The 22,544-nt window shown below is 37.7% G+C and overlaps 1 protein-coding gene across 1 annotated transcript in view; it reads left to right on the top strand.

Annotated features, from left to right (window-relative positions):
* The first annotated feature begins 2,607 nt into the window (after positions 1-2,607).
* The window catches only part of LOC139721404 (cystine/glutamate transporter-like), a 49,245-nt gene continuing 29,308 nt past the window's right edge, over positions 2,608-22,544 (top strand). The window contains exons 1-2 of the mRNA XM_071632720.1: positions 2,608-3,481; positions 13,304-13,463. Of these exons, the coding sequence (XP_071488821.1) occupies positions 2,608-3,481; positions 13,304-13,463 (1,034 nt within the window). The remainder of the gene's footprint in view (positions 3,482-13,303; positions 13,464-22,544) is intronic.

Below are 22,544 nucleotides of genomic sequence, written 5' to 3'. Positions count from 1 at the left end.
ATTTTTTTTTCAGGGTCGACATCACGAGGTGTAGCACAGTCCTGCTTAAGGACGGTCGGCTAATGTTGGTTGCATAATTGGTGGATGATTTGACTAATGAGTATCCACAAAAGCAGCTAATTACAGATGATACTATTTTTTGTAGCTTTTATTCGAAATTAATTCTATAATCCTTCTATACACAAACAAAATTACTGTATAAGAGAACAACGTCTTCCTGCCGCAAGTAGCACACGAAGGATTTACACTTCAGGCATCGAAACTCTTCGCTACAACTTGCTAGGTTTTTCATTAACAATCCTTCATACTCTAGAAAGAATGAATTCATTGCTGTGATCGAAGCCGGCTCATTCAGACGTCACAATGTATAATCATGTCCGTTGGATCAGGGCCTTGCTAGCACAATAGAGATTATGTTGACTACCGGAATAGGTTGTTTGTATTCATGTCAACTGGGTAAGGAAACACAATAAGGGAAGGTCTAGACATCATTAATTGATTTTTGAAGCGTTTTTACTTTTCTGTAGACGGTTCACAACTTGTGGAGATTATCACAACTTTTTAGACCGCAGTTATATCCATGAGAAGGAGGCGAACAATCTGTCACTGGCTGTGCCTCGACAAAATAGTGCAAATTGTAGGGTTTACTACGCTTATCATAAAATGTGTCGATCTCGCCTTTCTATTCCTATGGCACTTAAACATCTAAACATGACACGTATTGAAACATTGCCCAATAAACAGGTGTACTCAGTTGAAGCGTGAATCAGCTGGTGCTATGCGGTTGTCCTGAGCAGAGATTGGTGTGAACAAGGAGGTAGGAATTAACTATTACAGCTATGGGCGTGTGGTTGAAGTTCGATATTCCGAAGGTTCGCGAATCCGATAATGAAATAATGTTCGTTATTCCGAAAGCTCCTTAACAGTAAAATGACAAAAAAGTTCGTTAGTCCGAAAGGTTCGTTAATCCGAAAAAAAAAAAAAAAAATGGCTCCGCAATTCCAAATGGTTAGTATACAAACCTTCTTTCCGTTATCGGATTAACGGACCATCGGAATAACTAACCATATTTTATCATTTCATTAGCGTACCTTTGGAATAACGTATGCCATTTCATTTTCGGAATAAAATCCCTCGGAATAGCGCAACAATTTAATGTCCGGATTAACGAACCCTTTTTCATTGTCGGATTAAACGAACAGCTGTTATTTGGAATTTGTGTGTTTCTGAAGCTAAGACCAGATATTTCTCAAGTTTCAAATTTAAGTTACGCAGCCATGTTCCGTTTTTACCGCGCACTTCGGCGTTTGCATTGAACGGTTGTAGCTTTCCGAGGGCTAAGGCTAAAAGTGAAAACGTGTCAGTTAGGATGCGTAGTAAGACAAGATTTGGATTATTTTGCAGCTTCAACTACAAAGTATTTCAATTGCAATTGACACTTCAATCGACATAATTAACAGGAGTAGTAAGTCTTGGAGATCACTGTTTACACTATGAACCATGAGTCGTGCAGGCTGGCCTGTTTATTTCACCGCTTTGATTGACAGTGCAAGTTGTCATTGTTGTCTTTAAAGTGTTATATGCTCAGTCATGCATGACATTATTTTGTAGACACAATTAGGTACCAATCAAAAGAAGAAGAATTGTTCTTTGCTCACAACTAATATTGCGCTCTCCGAACGCAGCCCTCTAAAGTATTATAGGATCACTTTTCTTTTTTAATACCACTGCATTATGATCTAACGGTAGCGTATCTCTTCTTGAGGCCAAATTGGTTTAGGCTGATGAGGCTATTATCGCAAAAGACGAATATTAACTAACCTTACCAAGGATTCTGGCTGTGAGGACTGCAAGGGGTGGGTGGGGTTGGGCGTGAACCCTTACATGGAAAAAAAAAATCATGAGACCATCATCAATGCCTTTGCCCCCTCCCCTCCTCCCTTCAAAATGTCTGGAAGTAGACTGAAACGTAAAGATGCTCCATGGTAATCGCCATTTTGCGAGCATCGTCACATTTGACGACCGGTTGGACAGCGCTTTAGCAACTTTTTGCGAAAAAAAAAACAATAATTGGTCAATGGTCAGATATCAGTCTTTTTTAGTAGGCAATTGATAGGCAACCGCATGGTTGCCTACCAAAAATCTTCATGCCAAGGGCCAGACATACAAAAAAAGAACAGAAAAAGACCACTTGCCAACTAGTTTGGTCGACCTAAACAACCGGTCGCCGCCCGCTGACAATCAGTTATCGACTTGAGAGGAAACAAACAAACAAACAAACAAACAAACAAACAAAAATAAAAACCTTTTGACGACCTGTGACAACCATCTCCCGACTAGTGAGTAGAATGGTCGGCGGCCGGTACTTGCTTATGTGTGACCACGTCCTAAAAGTAGGCCTAATTGGTCAACATACAATTTTCATATCATACTACTATTTCTCTTTCATTGTTGATGCTGACCTGATCTCATAAAATCGAGATAATATCATCAGACTAATATGATTTTATTATACTTTTCATTCTTTCTGAAATAGTGCATGGAAAGAAGATGGAACACATTAGTAACGCACGCTTCGTGGCGACCGAACCGATCATGTTTGTAACTATGGCTGTCCAAGGAACCCTTGCCACACTCAGAACATTTTACATCAAGGAAAGGTTAGAGGAAAGCTTCGACCACTTCATTCATCAGGACGGAAATGGCACGTGTTCCAGTAGCAACATCAGCGATCAAATAGAGAAGGAAATGCAATCACGAACGTCTCTTTGGATCATGTGGATTGACACCTTCTCAAAATTTCCACCAATCTTCACGGCGACATTTCTCGTAGCTTCCTCGGATTCCGTCGGTCGAAAGCCGATCCTCATCTTGAGTGGAGTTAGCCATTTCCTTGCTTCAATCATCTTTCTCCTGGCAGTGTTGTTTGACTTGCCCCTGTTCGTATTTCTGCTCGCGGCATCTGTTCTTGGACTGTGTGGTGATACAGATTCTGTCAGTATGGTATCTTCGGCTTACATTGCTGATTCGACCGAGGGCAAGTCTCGAATACAGAGAATGGTTGTGCAGTCACTGATGAGTTACTCTGGCTATGGTACCGGACAAGTGATAGCGGGTGTGATTCTCGATTGCTCCCATAACTTTTCAATCTCCTTTGCCCTTCCAACTTTACTTGCTGCCCTAAACCTTGCGTATACAGTGTGCCCAGGACTAGTCCTAGAAACGGTGCCGGAGTGCGTGGACTTGGCACCGGGAAGAATTGTTAAAGACACAATTCACAGCTTGACTGGGTTTTACACACGCATTGAAAGATCAAAGAGAATTAAGATTGCCATCCTGATCATCATTCTTTGCTTTCATCGCCTGGTGAAGGAGGCTTTCTTCGACGTTGTTGCTATCTATGGTTTGGGAGAACCATTTTGCTGGACACCCACAATCGTTGGATGCTATTACGCTGGCATCGGTTGGTTTCCTTCTTCAGGTAAGGGTTTAAAGCAAGGGTAGACATTAACGGCGGCCCAGAGGCTAGGGGGTCACTATGAATTGATATCGGGGAACCAAACTTCCAAAACGTTTTTTGTTTTTGCCCGATAGAGCAACTGAGAATCCGATTAAAAAACCTCTAATAAAACTCACATCGGGGTGCTTAAAGTACACTAAAATGAATGGTATATAGCTATGGTTGAGATGGGACTTCAGGTTTCCAACTCTTTGTGAGATAATGAGAAACTTCTTATGAAACTTGAAAGAGCATAACATTCTAAGAGGAATTCAAAGTTTATTAAATTGCTTGTGAAATGGCTGAGATGTTCGAGAATGGATCGAGAACATCTCTTCTTCGGGTCTCAATTTTAATTTCAATGTTGAGTTTGAGGTTAAATGTCGATAGCGCAATAGAGGACTTTAGCGCTACTCCGCGCATTGTACAAAGAAAAGTAAACTTTTTTTTTGTTTTTTTTTAAATCTCTGGTGTGACTTTAACAGACTTAAAATAAACTGAAACAATATGTTTTGCTAATCTTTGCTTACAAATTCGAATCAATGAACGATATGAATGTCATGTCAAATACTTTCTCACTCCGACTTTTCATTATGCAGTTCACGCAACGGTAAAACTTCAAGCAGGACTGGTTCGAAGCATATGTTGTAATCATTCCCCAAGTTTTAAACAACTGTCCTTTTCAATGTGCTCTTTTAGTTGCGACCATTGTAACCAGACCTCTTCTGATGTGTTTTTCCGAGAACTGGTTGTTACATTTTGGATTCGTCTCCTTTATCGCCCAAATGATCACCAGCGGCCTGGCAGTAAACACTTTGCAGCTTGCCATTATAGGTATGTTCAGATATTCATGTGTAAGCCTATCTATTGAATTTCCGTTCAGTAAAACTGAAGTAAGGCATAGGCTGTAAAGACCTACACAGTATGATAATAATGTTTTGCCCTGTAACCAAGCAGTATTATAATTCTGGCTGACCACCCCCCCCCCCCGAAAAAAGTGGTTGTATCAAGTTCAGCACTCCGTCGCTAAAGAAGAACAAACAAACAAATGAACAAACAAAAAAATACCTTTTCCCCTAATTCACACTAGGTTATTCACACTAGATAACCGCATATTTTGACAAATGTGCATAATTACCTTTATTCCGTATATTATAATGTGTATGCATTGCATTGTTCTTATGCAAGAGTGAAAAAGAAGGAGAAAGTTTGTTGACATGAATTATAATCATACCTGATATCTTGCTCCTTTTCTTTCTTTCTTTCATTTTTTACACTACTACAATGTTGATGTGTGAATTTTCTTCAATCTGTCTCCCTCTACAAATGAAATTTGTAAGCTTGCAACCGCTGATCTATACTGAATTCAACAAATTGTTGAATTATAGATCAACAGTTGCGGTCTCACAAATTTCATTTGTAATGCCCCAGTCACACATTGCTTTACGATGGGTTACGTCCGCCGCGGATAGATACGGATGAGTGGACGCAGGGGGACGCAACGTGGACGCAGGCATCCGCAGGGTCGTATGTAGACGTAACTGTCCGTATCATCCGTAAAGAAACGCAAAATGACGGCGCCAAGCCTGCGAAATTTTGAAATGTTCAAAAATCCACGGATGCAGACTTACGCAAGTGACCGTAACCAAACGTAACTATCCGTAACTGAACGTAACTATCCGTAACTAAGACGCAGACCATCCGCAAAAATTTTTACCTCCCGTCCGTTTGCGTTCGTTTACGTCCACCGCAAGTATCCGAATTTAACCGCAAGTTAACGTATCACAACACTTTCGTCCGCTTACGGATATTTGCGGACAGTTACGGATGCTGCGGACGATTACGTCCTTCGATGTTTTCCGTTTTCCACTCGCATGGGAACACAGAGACTCGTGGAAAGCCACACAAAGCGTGTTGTCAAGCTGCAGCGTATTTACCTGAAGGAATACTACAACACAGTAGGAGCGGTGGAAAGGCAGAACCGCATTGTCAACTTATGAAATTTCTCCCACAAATGGTCATTTTAGGTGGCACCCATATACTCATGACATCGGTTGACCCTTCTTCTTCTTCGTCTGATTAAGTCTGCCTCCTTCAATAGACTGAAGATTCTTCCAGACTGGTGCTATTTACATTATAATACAATTTATTTACAGATATTTACCAAGCACATAGAAAACAGGGGCGTCACCAGCTTTTTTTCAAGGGGGGTGCGTTTTGACACTAAATGTAACGAGATTTTTTTTTTTTGACAGACATTTGGAATATAGGAAGCTCTCAATCCCTAGACTTTAACTGTTTTTTTTTTTTTTGAGGGAAACCAAGCGGGGAAAGGGCACCGGCGTATCTAGGATTTCATCTTGGAGGGGGGGGGGGGGAGGGTGTGGAAGTGCCTGTTGTCCCCCCCCCCCCCTCCTCCCACGGTGAGAACTTTTTGCATTTTGATGTTGTAAATGGTGCAATTTGATGCAGGCTTTTTGCGTGTCACACTTGTTTAAGGTAGCAGTACATTTTGATGGAAATTGTTGTTGCACAAATTACTGGCAGCAATATCAGGAGAAAGGCATAACGACTACATGCGAGCGAGCGGAGCGAGCGAGCATGAAAATTTTGACATTTTACAGTCCAAAAACAGCCGTTTATAGCCATATTTTTTGCTTTGGAAATTAAGGGGGGGGGGCGCACCGGGCGCAACTGCTGGCAATTACTGGCAGCAACATCAAGTGAATGGCATAACAATTAAATGCGAGCGAGCGGAGCGAGCGAGCTTGAAAATTTTGACATTTTACAGTAAAAAAAAACAAACTGCCGTTTGTAGCTATATTTTTTTCGCTTTGGAATTTAAGGGGGGCGCATCGTGCGCAACTGCTGGCATTTACTGGCAGCAATATCAGGAGAGCATAACGATTACATGCGAGCGAGCGGAACGAGCGAGCTTGAAAATTTTACATTTTACAGTCCAAAAACTGCCGTTATAGCCATATTTTTTCGCTTTGGAAATTAAGGGGGAGGGGGACACCGGGCGCAACTGCTGGCAATTACTGGCAGCAACATCAGGTGAATTGCATGGCGATTAAATGCGAGCGAGCGAAGAGAACGAGCTTGAAAAATTTGACATTTTACAGTAAAAAAAATGCCGTTTGTAGCTATATTTTTTCGCTTTGGAAATTAAGGGGGGGGGGGCGCACCCGGGGCGCAACTGCTGACAATTACTGGCAGTAACATCAGAAGAATTGCATAAAGATTAAATGCGAGAGAGTTTGAAAATTTTGACATTTTACAGTCCAAAAACTGCCGTTTGAAGCTATAGAAAGATCTTTTTTTTTTTTGCTTTCGAAATTAAGGGGGCGCACCGTGCGCAACTGTTGGCAATTACTGGCAGCAATATCAGGAGAATTTAAATGCGAGCGAGCTTAGCAAGCGAGCTTAAAAATTGTGACATTTTACAGTCCCCAAACTGCCGTTTGTAGCTATATTTTTTCGCTTTGGAAATTAGGGGGGGGGGGGGGACACCGGGCGCAACTGCTGGCAATTACTGGCAGCAACATCAGGTGAATTGCATAGCGATTAAATGCGAGCGAGCGAAGAGAGCGAGCTTGAAAAATTTGACATTTTACAGTAAAAAAACCTGCCGTTTGTAGCTATATTTTTTCGCTTTGGAAATTAAGGGGGGGGGGGGGGCGCACCCGGGGCGCAACTGCTGACAATTACTGGCAGTAACATCAGAAGAATTGCATAAAGATTAAATGCGAGAGAGCTTGAAAATTTTGACATGTTACAGTCCAAAAACTGCCGTTTGAAGCTATAGAAAGATCTTTTTTTTTTTGCTTTCGAAATTAAGGGGGGCGCATCGGGCGCAACTGTTGGCAATTACTGGCAGCAATATCAGGAGAATTTAAATGCGAGCGAGCTTAGCAAGCGAGCTTGAAAATTGTGACATTTTACAGTCCCCAAACTGCCGTTTGTAGCCATATTTTTTCGCTTTGGAAATTAAGGGGGGGGGGCGCACCGGGCGCAACTGGTGGCAATTACTGGCAGCAACTTTACGACTAAATGCGAGCGAGCGGAGCGAGCGAGCTTGAAAATTTTGACATTTTACGGTCCGCAAAAACTGCCGTTTGAAGCTATATTTTTTCGCTTTGGAAATTAAGAGGGGGGTGGGGAAGCCTGGTGCGCCCCTCCCCCTGGATCCGCCACTGGTAGTCAAGGGTGTCGGTTTATGTTCATGACTGGGGGAGGTATGACCAGCGAGGTGGCGTCGAAGTGACCAAGCGGGGGAAGGATGTCCAAGATCTGCACTTTAGAGCATCCCATCGGTGCGTGTTTGTTTGTGTGTATGTATTATATACATGGAAAAGTTAGGAATTAGCCCAGGTCAAGTCTTTTTATTGGCAATGCAAGACATTTTTATACAGACTACTATGTAAAGCAACACTGCAAAATCAATGATCTAGCTTTGATATAACGAAGCGTAAGGTACAAAGGTGTACATACATCACATTGCGCAACATTGTAGCGACTCTTTGCAACATTGTAGCGACTCTTTTTGCCGTTCGGATGTTCTGAGTACACTGCGCACATCCTGCTTATATGCAGAATGCCAACCAGGAATCACGCTGATTCACAATCTTTTGTCGGGTCCGGGCTTTTTGAACAATGTTTCACACTATATACCTATTTTATTATGGTTAAAAGAAATCATAGAAAAATATCTTATTTCTTGATGACCCTTTCATCCTAAAGCAGTTTACTAACCCTTGAATTACTATTTTGGTAAGTCTTTTTTTTTTTTTAACCAGCGGATGGGGGGGGGGGGGGGGGGGGGGGTGACGCACCCTCCGTAGTTATGCCACTGCTTTTGGGTGAAATAATTGGACAGATTTCTAACAAAAAAGCAAGAAAATCTTTTCATCGCGTTAATTATGATTATGTGGGGTGGGGCAAATGGTGCGCTTGCCTTCCAATATTTTTATGGGGACAACATTTTGTTTTCTTTCAAAAGCAAGAAAATCTTCTCATTTCGGGAATCATTAACAAGGGGGGGGGGCAAAATTAAAATATGCTTGCCCCTCCAATATTTTCATGGGGGTAACTTTTTGTTTTTCTGTCAAAAAAAAAGGTAAGAAAATCTTCTCGTCTCTGGAATTATGGAGGCTAAGGCGCACTCTTGGGCTGGCAATATGGATTGGTCAGAAGTAACGTATAGACCCTACATACTTGTAAGTAGCATACGTACACGTACGTGCTCCGTATCGTACGGATGTACAGTACGGTTGATAAATAGTAAACACTGGATAGAATACTAGTAGATATGTATAAAAAAAATCATTGCTGCCAGAACCAGGGGTGCGAATTGTTTTTGCCCACGATTTTTTTTCTTTTTTTTTCCCTGGTGCAAAATATTTAAAAAAATAGAAAAGAATAATTATTTAGCGTCCGGCGTTGAGGTCGCTCGCAGACTGAAGTTTTTTTTTTTGGTTTTGTTTGTTTGTTTTTTGTTTGTTTGTTTTTTTAAGGGGGTGCGTTCGCACCCAACGCACCCCCCCCCCCCCCCCCCTGGTGACGCCCATGGAAAATATGACGAAAATAACTAGCCACTGTGATCAACCGTTAGAAATGATCCCACAGATGGCGCTGAAACAATTTCTGACGACAGGGAATTCCAGTTCCTTACAGTTCTTGGAAAGAACGAATGGCGATGCGATTCTGTTCTCGAATATGGTACCTGATAGGAGTGTGGTTGCGAGGCTCTCGTCAACTGAGTAGCCTGTTTGATGATATAGTCCTGTGCTGAAAGAGGTGTAAGATTATTGTGTATTTTGTACATCATAATTAGCCTGTCATTTTCTCTGCGCTGTTCCAGAGTGGTCCAATTAAGTTCTTGTAGCATTTTGGTGACACTCGAGGTGTTATGATAGCGATTTAAAGTGAATCGCGCAGCTCTTCTCTGGACCATTTCCACTTGGTGGATTAGGTTCTTGGTAGATGGATCCCAAACTGTGGAAGCATACTCAACAATTGGTCGAACCAACGTTTTGTAAGCTGTGGCTTTAACATCAGAAGATTTTATGCGAAGATTGCGTCTTAGAAATGCAAGCACGTTATTTGCTTTATTGACAGTATTGTTGATGTGTTGAGTCCACTTCAAATAAGAAGTGATGGTTACACCCAAGTACTTCACGGATTCAACAGACTCAAGAGGGGCGTTATTTAGATGATACACGTGTTGCACCTTTCTCCTTTCTCCTTTTCCTTTTTCCTTTTCCCTTGGTGCTGATTTTTTTTTCTTGCAATCTTTGAAGGTATATTTTTCGAAAAAGGCAATATTTTGGGTAGGGGATGGGGTGGCAGCATTTTATTCACTTTTCTGGCCGGGGAAGGTGTGTGACCGCGATAACTATAAAATGAGAACGAATTTAGTATTTCTCTATTACCCACTTTACGCTCCATGGAATGAGTATTACATTATATATATATATATATGTATATATTGCACTTTGGTGTGGGAGGGGTGTTTGAAAGTCTTGATGTCTTTTTTTCTGGAAATTTGATAAACATTGCTTTATTCTAAAAATCTCCTTAACATTACCCAATATTAAAAGTCATGAATATCGCTGCGCAACGACAGCGTAACCACAGTTTGTCTATTCCATGACTGTAAGTAATATTTTCTTACTCTAATGTTTAACTTGTCGATGTATATTGTATTCTATTTTGTCGTATAATTATGTTCTGTATTATTTACATTTATGACGTTTATTCATATTTGAGTTGCATAAATAAAATTCAAAATTCAAGTTAAACATTTCATGTATCTTTTATTGCTGTTCAGGAAATTAAAGGGTTACGATTTTTTCACAATTTGTACGTAATTCAATTTCAGTTTTCCCCAGTGTACAATGTAAGACAGTCCAATATGTGATAACCTTGCTGTCATAAACTGACTTAGCAGGGATCGTCACAGAAAACCATATTGTCCATAATTATTTATAACAAAGTGTAACTATCCGTAACTATCCGAAAATATCCGCAACTCTCGGCAAGTGTTCAGAACTATTATGTGCCAATTCGTAAAAATATCCGCAAGTGAACGCAAGTATTCGCATCTGGTCGTATTTGTCCGTATCGCCCGCATTTTCCCCGTATGTTTTGTAAAAATTTTCTGGTGACGGCAAAGGATCCGCGGGAGTCCGCAGAAAAAAAAATGACTTTTTTGGACGTAACGCCGGACGCAGAGCATTATGTGAGTGGGGCTTAAAGGGAGACAAGTTGAAGGGAGACGAGTTGTTTTGTAAAAATTTTCTGGTGACGGCAAAGGATCCGCGGGAGTCCGCAGAAAAAAAAAATGACTTTTTTGGACGTAACGCCGGACGCAGAGCATTATGTGAGTGGGGCTTAAAGGGAGACAAGTTGAAGAAAATTCACACCTCAGCCTTCACCCCAGCTCGGCTTGATATTCTTTCGCTTTCTAACAATGGTGTTTGCTATACGTTCATATCTGTTTGGGTAGGTTGTCGAAACGTGATCCTGGCATACAAAGAAAAGGTTAAAAGGGCATTCCAGACGATTTCATTATTTCACATCATGTAGTACATATAGATCGACAGCTCAATGTATAGATTTATGGAATTTTCTTGCGGTCTTTGAGCAGAGAAACCAATACTCTGAAAGATCTTTGCCAAATTAAACTGAACAGTGTTGATGACATAGGAGCCTCACGTTTTGAGAAATGTAGCAGTTTAATTCCATTACAATACCGCATGATTGACAAGTTCACCTGTGTAGAGTGTATATACATGCCTTCCTCTTTTGTTGTTTCCTTGAGCTCCAATTTATGCATTCCTATGGTGAGGCTGCCATGTCATCATCCTTGTTCATTGCAATTTATTACAAATTTAGAAAACATTTTTATTCCTCTTCCCAAAGTCTGAAACTCTGTACTCAGTACTCTTTTCCTTTTTTTTTTCCAGTATAAGTTATTTACGTCGATGTAGGGCAATTTGTCAATCAGTTGCAATGAAGTAATTTATCATTGTCTGATGTAAAAATGTGAAAATCATCGGGAGGTCTCCTTTAATACTGCATCTGACTGTAACACAGACCTGGAGATGGGGCCAGTCTCTTCAAACTCAGTAATCTTAAAGGAATTGTACAGTTTCGGTGGAGATGGGACTTAAGGTTTCCACCGTTTTTTGTTTTTTTTTTTGATGACGATTTTTGTTGTTGTTGAGATAATGAGAAACCTTTTGTGACATATTGAAAGAGATGTTATAATTCTTTGAGGAATTCAACGTTTATTGACCAGAATTGGTTTTGAAATGGCTGAGATAATCATTCCAAAACAAAGCGATCTTAATAAAAGGTGGGACCCACCTTTTATTAGGACCCCCTCTTTTTTTTTCTTTTTTTCTAAATCTCAGCCATTTGAAAACCGATTTTCATCAGATAAACTTTGAATACCTCTTAGGATTCCATCCCATGCTCTTTCGTATTTCATAAAGTCATTTCTAAGTATATTAAGTATAAAAAGTTTAAAGCTGAATTCTCACTTCAACCAATACTATACCATCCCTTTAAGTTACTCATTGCACATTCTCCTCGTCTATGAAGACACTACTAGTATTGTGAAAAACAAGAATATTTTTGTTAGGGGGCAGTCTTTTCAAGCTTAATAATTTCAATTATGCGTGTCATGAAACAATACTATTTTGTCTGTGCTTACGTTATTACTTTTTTATGTTATTATTGGGAGAAAATGGGCTGGCAGACGGGGAGATAGAAGTTGCTATTATATGATTAGAGGTGAATCACGTCTTTTGCATTTTCTTTCCATTTATGTTAGCTACTGCTGTGGGTATTCTCCGGACCATTCCACAGCCTATTTGTAAGAATATCATCTCTAAACAAGTCAGCGTGAAAGAGCAGGGTATGTACATAATTATATTGTACTTTTGAATGATCTCAAAATTCACGCATATATGGCCCATATATCATGATTAATTAATTTGTAAATGTCGTGCAGGAGACATAGCAAGCTGAAATGCTCCAAAAGTTACGACATATGTAATTATACTCAACCAACTTTATCTCCGCCGAAAATAATTGCTCCGCGACATAATGCTCCACAGGCAAAAATATGCATAGCTTCGCCAGCGTTCGTTGCTCCGGTAACATTGATATTGCTCCATTGACAACTGCTCGGCTGACACGTTACCTCCGCCGAAATATGCCCCAAAGATACGACATTTGCTCCTTAACAATAACACTTTCACTGACATTTATTCCGCGGAAGATTGAACTATCAGCAATTGCAAAGTCAGTAACCAGTAACCCTCGATTTATTCAAAAAGTTCATCAATTATGCAATCCCAAAATGTGATAAAGTTACTGGCTCTAGTCAACAAATTAACACTACACTACTAATATTAATAATTAAAAAAAGAAGACTTTATTAAATATTGAACATTTAATAAAGTCTTCTTTTTTTTTCGTTATGTCCATGTGTTTTTCCAATGTAAAGTTTTATACGTCATGATGAGATGACCACTGTAATTTAATTACATAAGAAGGAATGTAAATTGAAGGAGTGTACCTTTTTCATAGATTCTATGGTAATACTTGGTATCCATTCCACTGTAACCTGACGATGACGTCGACGGAACTTATCCTGCCACATATATCCTCTGAGGTTAATTTCTTCACGTTCGCTTATCGTTAAAATTCAAAAGTACAAGATTAAAAATTTGCTGGTCCTTTATAACAATGATATATGCCTTTGCTAACAGCTTGATTGCTGTTTGATAGGTGCGGCGTTTGCCATGCTGACAGTTGCACGGTCTCTTTCTGCCGTCTGCTCCTCGTTGTTTCTAAACGGACAGTTCATCTACACCGTGAAGTTGGGCCTTGCTCAGATCACCTTTTACGTCGCTGCTGGCATTCTCATTATTCCAATCTTCTTAAACTGGTAAAGTGCATACATTCTGATATACAAATTTTCAAGGGCATTCTAAGGTGTAGGTGCTTCCTTCTTACTACACAAGTAGGCCTAAATACCTTTCAGTTTCCTACTTTTTTTCCTTTTTTTTTTGTTGCTTTACTGGGATTTTCCCTCGGGATTTTGTATCAGCAATGGCCTGATTTGAAATGAACTGATATGTGTACTTCAAAAGTGGGGAAAAACGGGCATCAAAATTATATATACTATCCTCTGTTCGGATTGATTGTTTCTATTATCAATAGGTATTGCTACGAAAAGGCTTATAAATACACAGTTCACGGTTTTTTTTCTTCTATTCAGTAGTTTCAAAATATGATTCAAATTCAAGATTCAGATTCAAGTTGTCGATTTGTCCTTCATTCATCTGATAAGGACAGGTTTTTTTTTTTTCGAATACAATATAAAGTATATGCACGAATGATGTCATAAAAAAGAAACAATGTACACTTTATCATGGTAACCAAAAAAGTAAGTAATCATAACAACGGAAAACAGTGTTCCACTAAAAATCAAGCTTGTAAGACGTGGAACACTGGAAACAAAACAACAACAGCACCAATTCATTATACCAATAAAATATATTCATATTAAATTCATCTATATATAGCATTGTACATTTGCTCATTGACATATGATGCTGATAACACAGTATAAACAATACTTAGTATGATTTAGAATGCAAACATAAACATAATAACATAGCAAATTTATGGCACAGACACTACTTGGCCGTGCACGCCAGGAAAATGTGACCAAAAGAGAAGATATACACGCGGCCACACAAAACAATAACGACAACAACCACAATAACAGCACAAAACCCAGAAAACAGAACACGTTGACATGTTGCAAGTTTAGCTGTCATAACAAAATCTCTTAAAATCATGGAACATAATATAGCCAATTAATGGCATAGGAAAAGTTCCAAAACTAATGCATTCAATACAATATGTCGTGCTATGCCAGCTTCAAGACTACACAACCTATCACCTGCCTGTTATTCTATTGATTAAACTTATCCACGAATTGATTCTCCATTTTTCTTTTCAGCATGTTGCAGATACTACCATGGAAAGAGGATGAAGATACGGAACAGATTCCACTAAATAAACTCTCTAAAAGTACAAGTAATACAAGTAAATGAAGACACATGCGTAAGAGTGTCGCATTCAAATGAGGTCTGATTGATAATTTTTTTGTAGTACCTCCCCCTCCCCTTTTTTTGTTCAAATTATTTTGCCAAAGCCAGATATTGACTTGAAAATAGCTCCCTGATATTCACTACCGGTCATGTGAATTCCTTTCCACGATTTCTACTGATGGTATTGAATATTGCATTCGCATCATAACTTCAGGCATTTTATGATCAAACAATAATTTTATGTGCCACCTTTGGCACACGTCAATACATGCATGTATGATGCCAAAAACAAAACAAAAACCAAAAACAAGCGAACATAAAACAAAAATAAAGCTATACATTCCTCCTTGTGGCGTACGGACGAATGGCGTAATTATCGAATTCACTGGTAGCCTAACATGTCAAGGCCGCACAGAAGCTAACAATAGTGGTAATGTTTCAAGAACTCACCAACAGTGCCAGGGGCACCGATAGTGACAATGGTATATAGTGAATAATTTCTTGCGTGGGCTGTAACTTCAGTTGTCTCCCCCTTTTTTTATACCAAGTAGACCTACATCAAAATAGACATAGACTTAATCAAGAATGTGACGAGTAGTGGGCGACATAGATTTTGCTGATGACGGCATGAGGAGACCAATATATAGGCCTAATCTTTTTCAAGAAGAAAGTGAAAGTGACTTTTTCAGGAAATAACGGTTTTCCAAAGTAGTGTTTCTTGACATTGTAGGCCTTTCACGGGGAAAAACACACAACAATAAGTAGGTAATCGTGTACCGTATCAATCAATGTAACTTAAAGGACAAGTTCACCTTCATAAACATGGGGATTGAGTGGATGCAGCAAGTTAACACAGCCGTAAGAGTTTGAAGAAAATCGAACAATCCGTTCGAAAATTCTGATTTTTTTTTGTGTAGTTTCTGCTCTATCAAAGAAGACTGCTACAGCTTGTGATCTCACATGTGTAGAACGATACAAAGAAAATAAAGCCTTTATATAAAGAAAATAATCGTATCTTCAATTTTCTCACATAATAAGAGAGCAATTGACTTGCCTCTTCGAGAAAGCAGGGGAATATTACCCTTAACATACGTCAGTGACAAGTCGAGGAAATGTGCACTTTAAAAAAAAGATAAGATTTCTTGCAATTTTCTTTATATTTTGCTTATCGTTCTGTGCATCGGACATCATACACTGTAGCAGCCTTCTCATCCAGCAGTGACGGGGCAGAAATTTCAAAAATGTATAACTTTTAAACCGATTTTCCGATTTTCCCCAAACTTTCACTAATGTGTTCTACTAATGTTGCTGCATTCACTCAATCCACATTTGTCAATGTTTATTGGTGTACTTATCAAAAGGCTGCCTACCCATTAAAGCCAATGATTATGCAAATCATCATAGGCAATATAGAGCCATATCCAACTATAATATATATATATATATATATATATATATATATATATATATATATGTGTGTGTGTGTGTGTGTGTGTGTGTGTGTGTGTGTGTGTGTGTGTGTGTGTAATTACACACACACACACATAAGAAAACTAGAAATATCGCTAATACGGCGACTGGTATAGCCTCCGCCATAATGCCTGGTTCTCCCAAGATAGATCCAGACTACGTCTTGACAATTTAAGATGACATTTTCACATAACTGGCAAAGAAATAAAAGGGCATGTTTGTCACAAACGTGCTCAGTGTTTATTTTCCTTGATCTGATTGTGCAGTATTATCTACAGGTCAAACTTATTTCTTTCCGGTTTTCTTTTCTTTTTTTTTGGGGGGGGGGGGAGTAAAAGAATACGAAGGTCATTCGGAAGACGGCCCGTGCGAGCACCAATATACCTTTCCACTTTCATTACTCCGCATGCTTCTATGAAATAAGAATAAAGCTAATTTGTGCATACATTAATGGTATTTTGAAAATGGAATCCATTGCGCTTGTTACATTTACCCGTGTAATCCTCGTTTTTAAGAGGAGGAACGCTCATTTTCTATAAATTGCAAACTATGTTTACTGAATATTTTTTTTTTCAATGTTATCCTGAATTGTTTCCTATCTCATGATCTCAGACTAAATGATTATCGCTGTACTTTCTAAAGTCTTGCTCGCCATGTGCAATTCGTGAATGGGAGTTGTCTCGTGCCTCTAATGATGTTTCTCAAAACTATAAAGAACATAAATAGTGGAATCTTTTGTTACGTGGAAGTTTGTCGGGGTAGCGAGCGGGATGGTTCTTGCGAGTGGACGGGGCGTAAGTTTGCTGCAATTCATACTTTAATGTATCTTTATTCATTAAAAAAACAATAACAGTATTACGTTAAGAGTCGTAGTAACCTCAGACAAACACACAACAATGTGCTTTTATAACTGTCTTACATATTTGAAACCTTGATTGCCATGGCAGCCACGCACATTAAACCTGCACAGCTGCGGCAGTCAACTACTTAGAAATCTTCTCGAGGATCCATGGCATGATCCTAAGCAATTGTATTGGCCTATAAAATCTCTTTGGCTTCATCTTAAATGGGTTGTTCATAACAAAGCATTATTATCTGTGTTTATTGTGACGGCCCCTGCAACAGCTCTCAGCTTTGATATGAAAGAGAGCATGCAATGACTTATTGCACCTTGTCTCTACATGATTCATTGTGTTAGTAATTTTTAAAGAAAGTTCAAATCATCCGCAATCTTTAGTATAATGTCGTTTTCGTTTTTATTGTATTCGTGAAAAAGTTACACAAATAAACTGAACTTGACTTCGTCTGACAAACGTCTGAGCGTATAATCTTTCATTCAAATATGGACATTTGTCTATTGGTAAACACATTAATCATTGGATTTACAGTATCTTCCCATGTCTCCACGAAATATTGATATATGAAACGATAAATAAGGCATACGGATTAATATCAAAATTCTATTAGGATACAAACAGTCAATACAAATGGTCTATAACAAGCTGATGCCAATGTATTGATGCAAGAACACTCTTTATGGCGGGGCAAACGTGAGGTAAATCACACCTCTCGCTTTAACGTTAATTTTGAAGAAAAAAAAACAACAACTAAGGGACAGGATAGCTTATTCACTGTATTCAAGGAACAAAAGAAACAGGTATATTCCAGGAAACTTGATGATTGAGCAGCAAGTATGATAACGAAGAGTATGTGTGCATAATATAGCATCAGCTTGGCGGAGAGATAAGAAGGACACACATTATTAGTCAGTTGGTTTAATAGCATGTGGACAGTGAGTTGAATTATTGTTCCACGTGACAAAATAATGAAAGTCTATAATATAATTATAGTTATCATGATGCAAATAAAAACGTTCGGAGAGGTATCTTCCAGATAGGAGAATATAAAAAAGGAAAGAGAAAAGTGACTTCTGCAATACACTGACGATAGAAGGCCTATACACGTTCTTTGTCCAATGCATATATATATATATATATATATATATATATATATATATATATACATATATATATATATAATATATAAATATATTATACATTCATATATGTATATATATAAACATATATATAGTTTAAGAAATAATGAGTAAACTGATGCTGAAGGTGTTTGTAACGCGAATATAAAAAAACCCAAACTTATTTTCACAAGAGTGAGGCAAGAGTGAGGCATTATCAATGACTCGCATGTCAAATTTATCATATTGTTTCTTATACATTCTGTCGAAAAAAGTGAAAACAAAGTTTGAATTTGAATTTAAAGTTACTCAAGACTCATCTTGTAACATAAACAGAACATTGTGCTTGTAAGAGGAATCTTCAGCAATAAACACTATTAACCACCATCACAAACTAGATTGAACATTATCTGTTTTGTAAATACATGATACTATTACAACCATTCGAACAGTTCATTTCTAAAAGATGCTAGAACTTGCATTATTTTTTAATTGAACATGTTGAACATGACTTTTTTAAAAGAAGTATTTTCATGTTTTGTAGACTCATATACAGTAACATCTTCACAATACTGAAATTCATGTAAGAAAATGGAGAAATCGGGCAATGTAAATTATTCGTCCTGATTTACTGGCCAAATCAGAATGATGATTTCAGTTCGCATGATTTTTATATGTTCTCCATTTTTACGCATACTATCATAAAATATTGTTTTCTCGTCAACTCGTTAAGTTAAATATAGAAACTGAGAAGAGTTTCACACTGGCTTATAATGTAATAAAGTTAATGGCATTATTTACCATTTACAGGTGAAACAAAAACCGAGCTTTAGTGCTTCAAAATAGTGCTGAAATGTGAGTTAGGGATAGAAACAACCAAAGTAAAAATTTTGATCATTATAATCAATGTTAAATATTGTTGAATATACAAAATGTGAACAATAGTTATAACAAAATTGTTACCAGACTAAAACCATGTACAGTTATGGTTTAGTGAGAAAAATAATGATTTCTCCTTATATTTTAGGCTATGCAAAATTTTCATATGAAGAGATGTTTTGTGGTCCAACTGACCTACTCACATGCAGCAAATGTGATAACTCGAACATTTTAAAGTTAGTGCTCCCAATGGTAGACAGTACCTTTAAAGGGATCGTATAGTTTTGGTTAAGACCTAACTTCAGGTTTCTGGGTTGTTGTTGTTGTTGTTGTTTTGTGTGTGTGAGATAATGAGAAAACTCTTATGAAATATGACAGAGAATGTAATTCCGAGAGGGTTTCAACATTTGTTTGATAAAAATTGGTTTTGAAATGGCCGAGATATTCAAAACAGAGCAATCCTAATATATAAAAGGTGGGACCCACAAACTCCCGTTATTTATTCCCTTCTAAACTCTTACTTCAGAAACCTAAAGCATTGAAATTTAATGATACATTATAATATAATCAGATTTTTCATACTGATGAATATATATATATATATATATATATATATATATATACATATATGTATGTTTGTGCTATTATATTATATATATAAAGTGTGATTCTTTTTTTCCATTAACAAAGCCGCAGTTAATTCATATCCAACACGTCAGACGGCTGATTATCATCTTAGAAACCCTAGACTCATCAAGCCCTAAAACATTTAAACAATATGGGCCAGGTGTCTGAAACTATCTTCACTCTAAGCTAAAATAGGTGAACATCTTTTTTAAATTCAATTCGGTTTTTATTGTCACTCATCAAAAAGTAAGAAGACTAAAAGTGTGAGCTTTTGCTAAGATTAACCCAAAAATGAAATTAAAATGGAATTCACGACAGCATTGCAAAATTGTAAAGCATTTATATCAAATATATATACAATTAAATATCACATCAAAAACACTTTGAAAATTACTTTAAAGATAAGCGTCTATTAAAAGGAGACTTTAGAATGAAAAACATAGAAACATAGGAAAACTGTGTGTGTAGAGAAAGAGAGAGAGAGAGAGAGAGAGAAATGGAGAGGGATAAATTCAATAAAAAAAAACCAAGATAAGTATAAAGAGCAATACAAATATTGTGCAAAAAATTGCTCTTAAGATTCTGTGTACAATAGGACAAGTTATGTCTTGGTTATCCATGCAAAGAGGGAGAGAGAAAGAGATAAAAGAAAAGCAGAGAGAAAAACGAAGAGCAAGGAAGAGAAGTCCCGATATATATACATATATATATATATATATATATATATATATATGTATATATATATATGTATATATATATATAGGTATATATATATATATATATATAGAGAGAGAGAGAGAGAGAGAGAGAGCTAGGGAAGAATAATGAAGAGTAGAGTACAATATTGTATGAAAAAAGTGGCTGCACAAAAGAATCATGCGTTCGACGGCTCCGAACACGTTCCATGCGAGTAAGTCTTGCACACAAAGATTCCTATATTGCTGGAATGGCAGCCTTTGTACAGTGCTATACTGAGTGATAATACGAACTGTATTTGTATGGATATGCATCACAAATAATATGAATTAAGATTTATAATACAGTGTACCCGGCTCCATGCCAAATTTGGTGATAATCTGATTGGACAAATAAATAAAAAAAAAAAAAACTCATAAAGCACAGTGTAGGCTGGTGATAGAATAGACAAACGTTAAAAAGAACATGTGGCATTTTTGGCATGGTCCCTCAGTAACTACAATCCATGTACTGGTTTCTGATAAAGACAGCCTCTGCTAACCAAAGGAGAAGTCAATTTCCATTTTCAGCAAAGCAGTTAAAGTTGAACATCACGAAATATGCCCCGGACCCTGTCTTATACAGATTTATCATTAATTTGAATTGATGGTAAGTCCCTCAGTCAATTGCACCCTTCAAATAGATTTCAATTTCATCCTGGAAATATGTTGAGATTGACATCAATTGTGAATAACAAGCCTGATACTTGAAATTTCACTCCTCAGCAACAGGAGCACGCACCACATACCGCGTGATATGCAGACTGTATTCGTATGAATATGCATCACGAGTAATATAAATTGATTATTCATAATACACGGCTTCATGCAAAACTTACAACATTATGTAAGTGTTGTTCTATTGTGTTCCACATCCAAGGAGGAAAAGAGAGGAGAGAGAGAGAGGAAGAGAGGGAAGGAAGAGAAAATCAATTATTGGAGGGAAATGGGAACAAAAAGAGAAGGAGTTCAGAGAAGAAAAATGAGAAAAAAGGGTAGAAGGATAACTGGTAACACGCACGATTGAGCTTAATGATCCACGGTGTGAGCTAGGACAACATATATATATATATATATATATATATATATATATATATATATATATATGGAGGGAGAGACATAATCATATACATATGTATATAATATCACATACGTATATCATGTATATAGGTATTTATATCATATATCATATATAGTGGGATGATGCTGATACACGTATCGTACGCCTCTGTCATCTAAGGAAGAATTATAATATATCATATATCATATCATATAATATATATATATATATATATATATATATATATATATATTGCACAAAGTTACAAAACTAAATGAGACGACCCCGCATGAGACCTGAAATTCCACTGCACAGCAACAGGAACTTCGCTAAAAACTTATTGGTTAAACAGAGGGAATGCACTGTATAAAATAATACAAGTATCAGAAATTCCAGCGGCTTCCACAGGCATGTACCACAGTATGAGTGATCTATCCATATATGCATCAATGAGTAATATCAATTGATCATTTGTAATACAAATGTTCATGTACAACGTAATTTTGAGTGGCCGGAACATGTTCGAGATCCAAGGAGAGAGTTCGGAGAAGAAAAAATAAGAAACAGGTAGATGGAAACATTAACACAACTGGTAACAAGCAAAAGTGGGCTCAGTGTCAGTGATCTTAACCAAAATGTGCAATTTATACCAAAATGTGCCGTAACACCACCCCCCCCCCGAAAAAAAAACCACACACACACAATCGGATTTTCGCAATTGATAATTTCCAAGGTGATGAGTCTGTCTGAATGCTATTTCAGGGTCTTAAAATATGACATCTTATAGCTGTATTTCGCAGAAATCCTATTCAATTAGGTCAAGTGGTCACAGAGAAATGTGAATTGTGGTAAAGTATATGTCACGGGTCTTATTTTTCAGGTTTAGCACTTGCATGCTCTTAGAACTGCAGATTAATGTGTGGACACAATGGACAGAATTTGGAGGGAAGGGATTCCTGACATGTTCTACGAAAATCTTTGACCACTGAACCAAATCGCATTTGTTTATCTGATGTGGGTAATAAGTTATAATTTCATACCCTTAAACTATCTGACTACTAGTATATTTGGATTTATTCACTATTTTTAAAGTCATCGTTGTAGAGGGTCCCGTTCATTATAGCAATATAAATTACATACAGATACACACACACACACACAC

The sequence above is a fragment of the Diadema antillarum genome, unplaced genomic scaffold, assembly GCF_040938485.1.
Source record: "Diadema antillarum isolate AM-2024a unplaced genomic scaffold, OU_Dant_1.0 scf00000143, whole genome shotgun sequence".
Classification (NCBI taxonomy): Eukaryota; Metazoa; Echinodermata; class Echinoidea; order Diadematoida; family Diadematidae; genus Diadema; species Diadema antillarum.
This window is presented reverse-complemented; position numbering and strand designations above follow the sequence as displayed.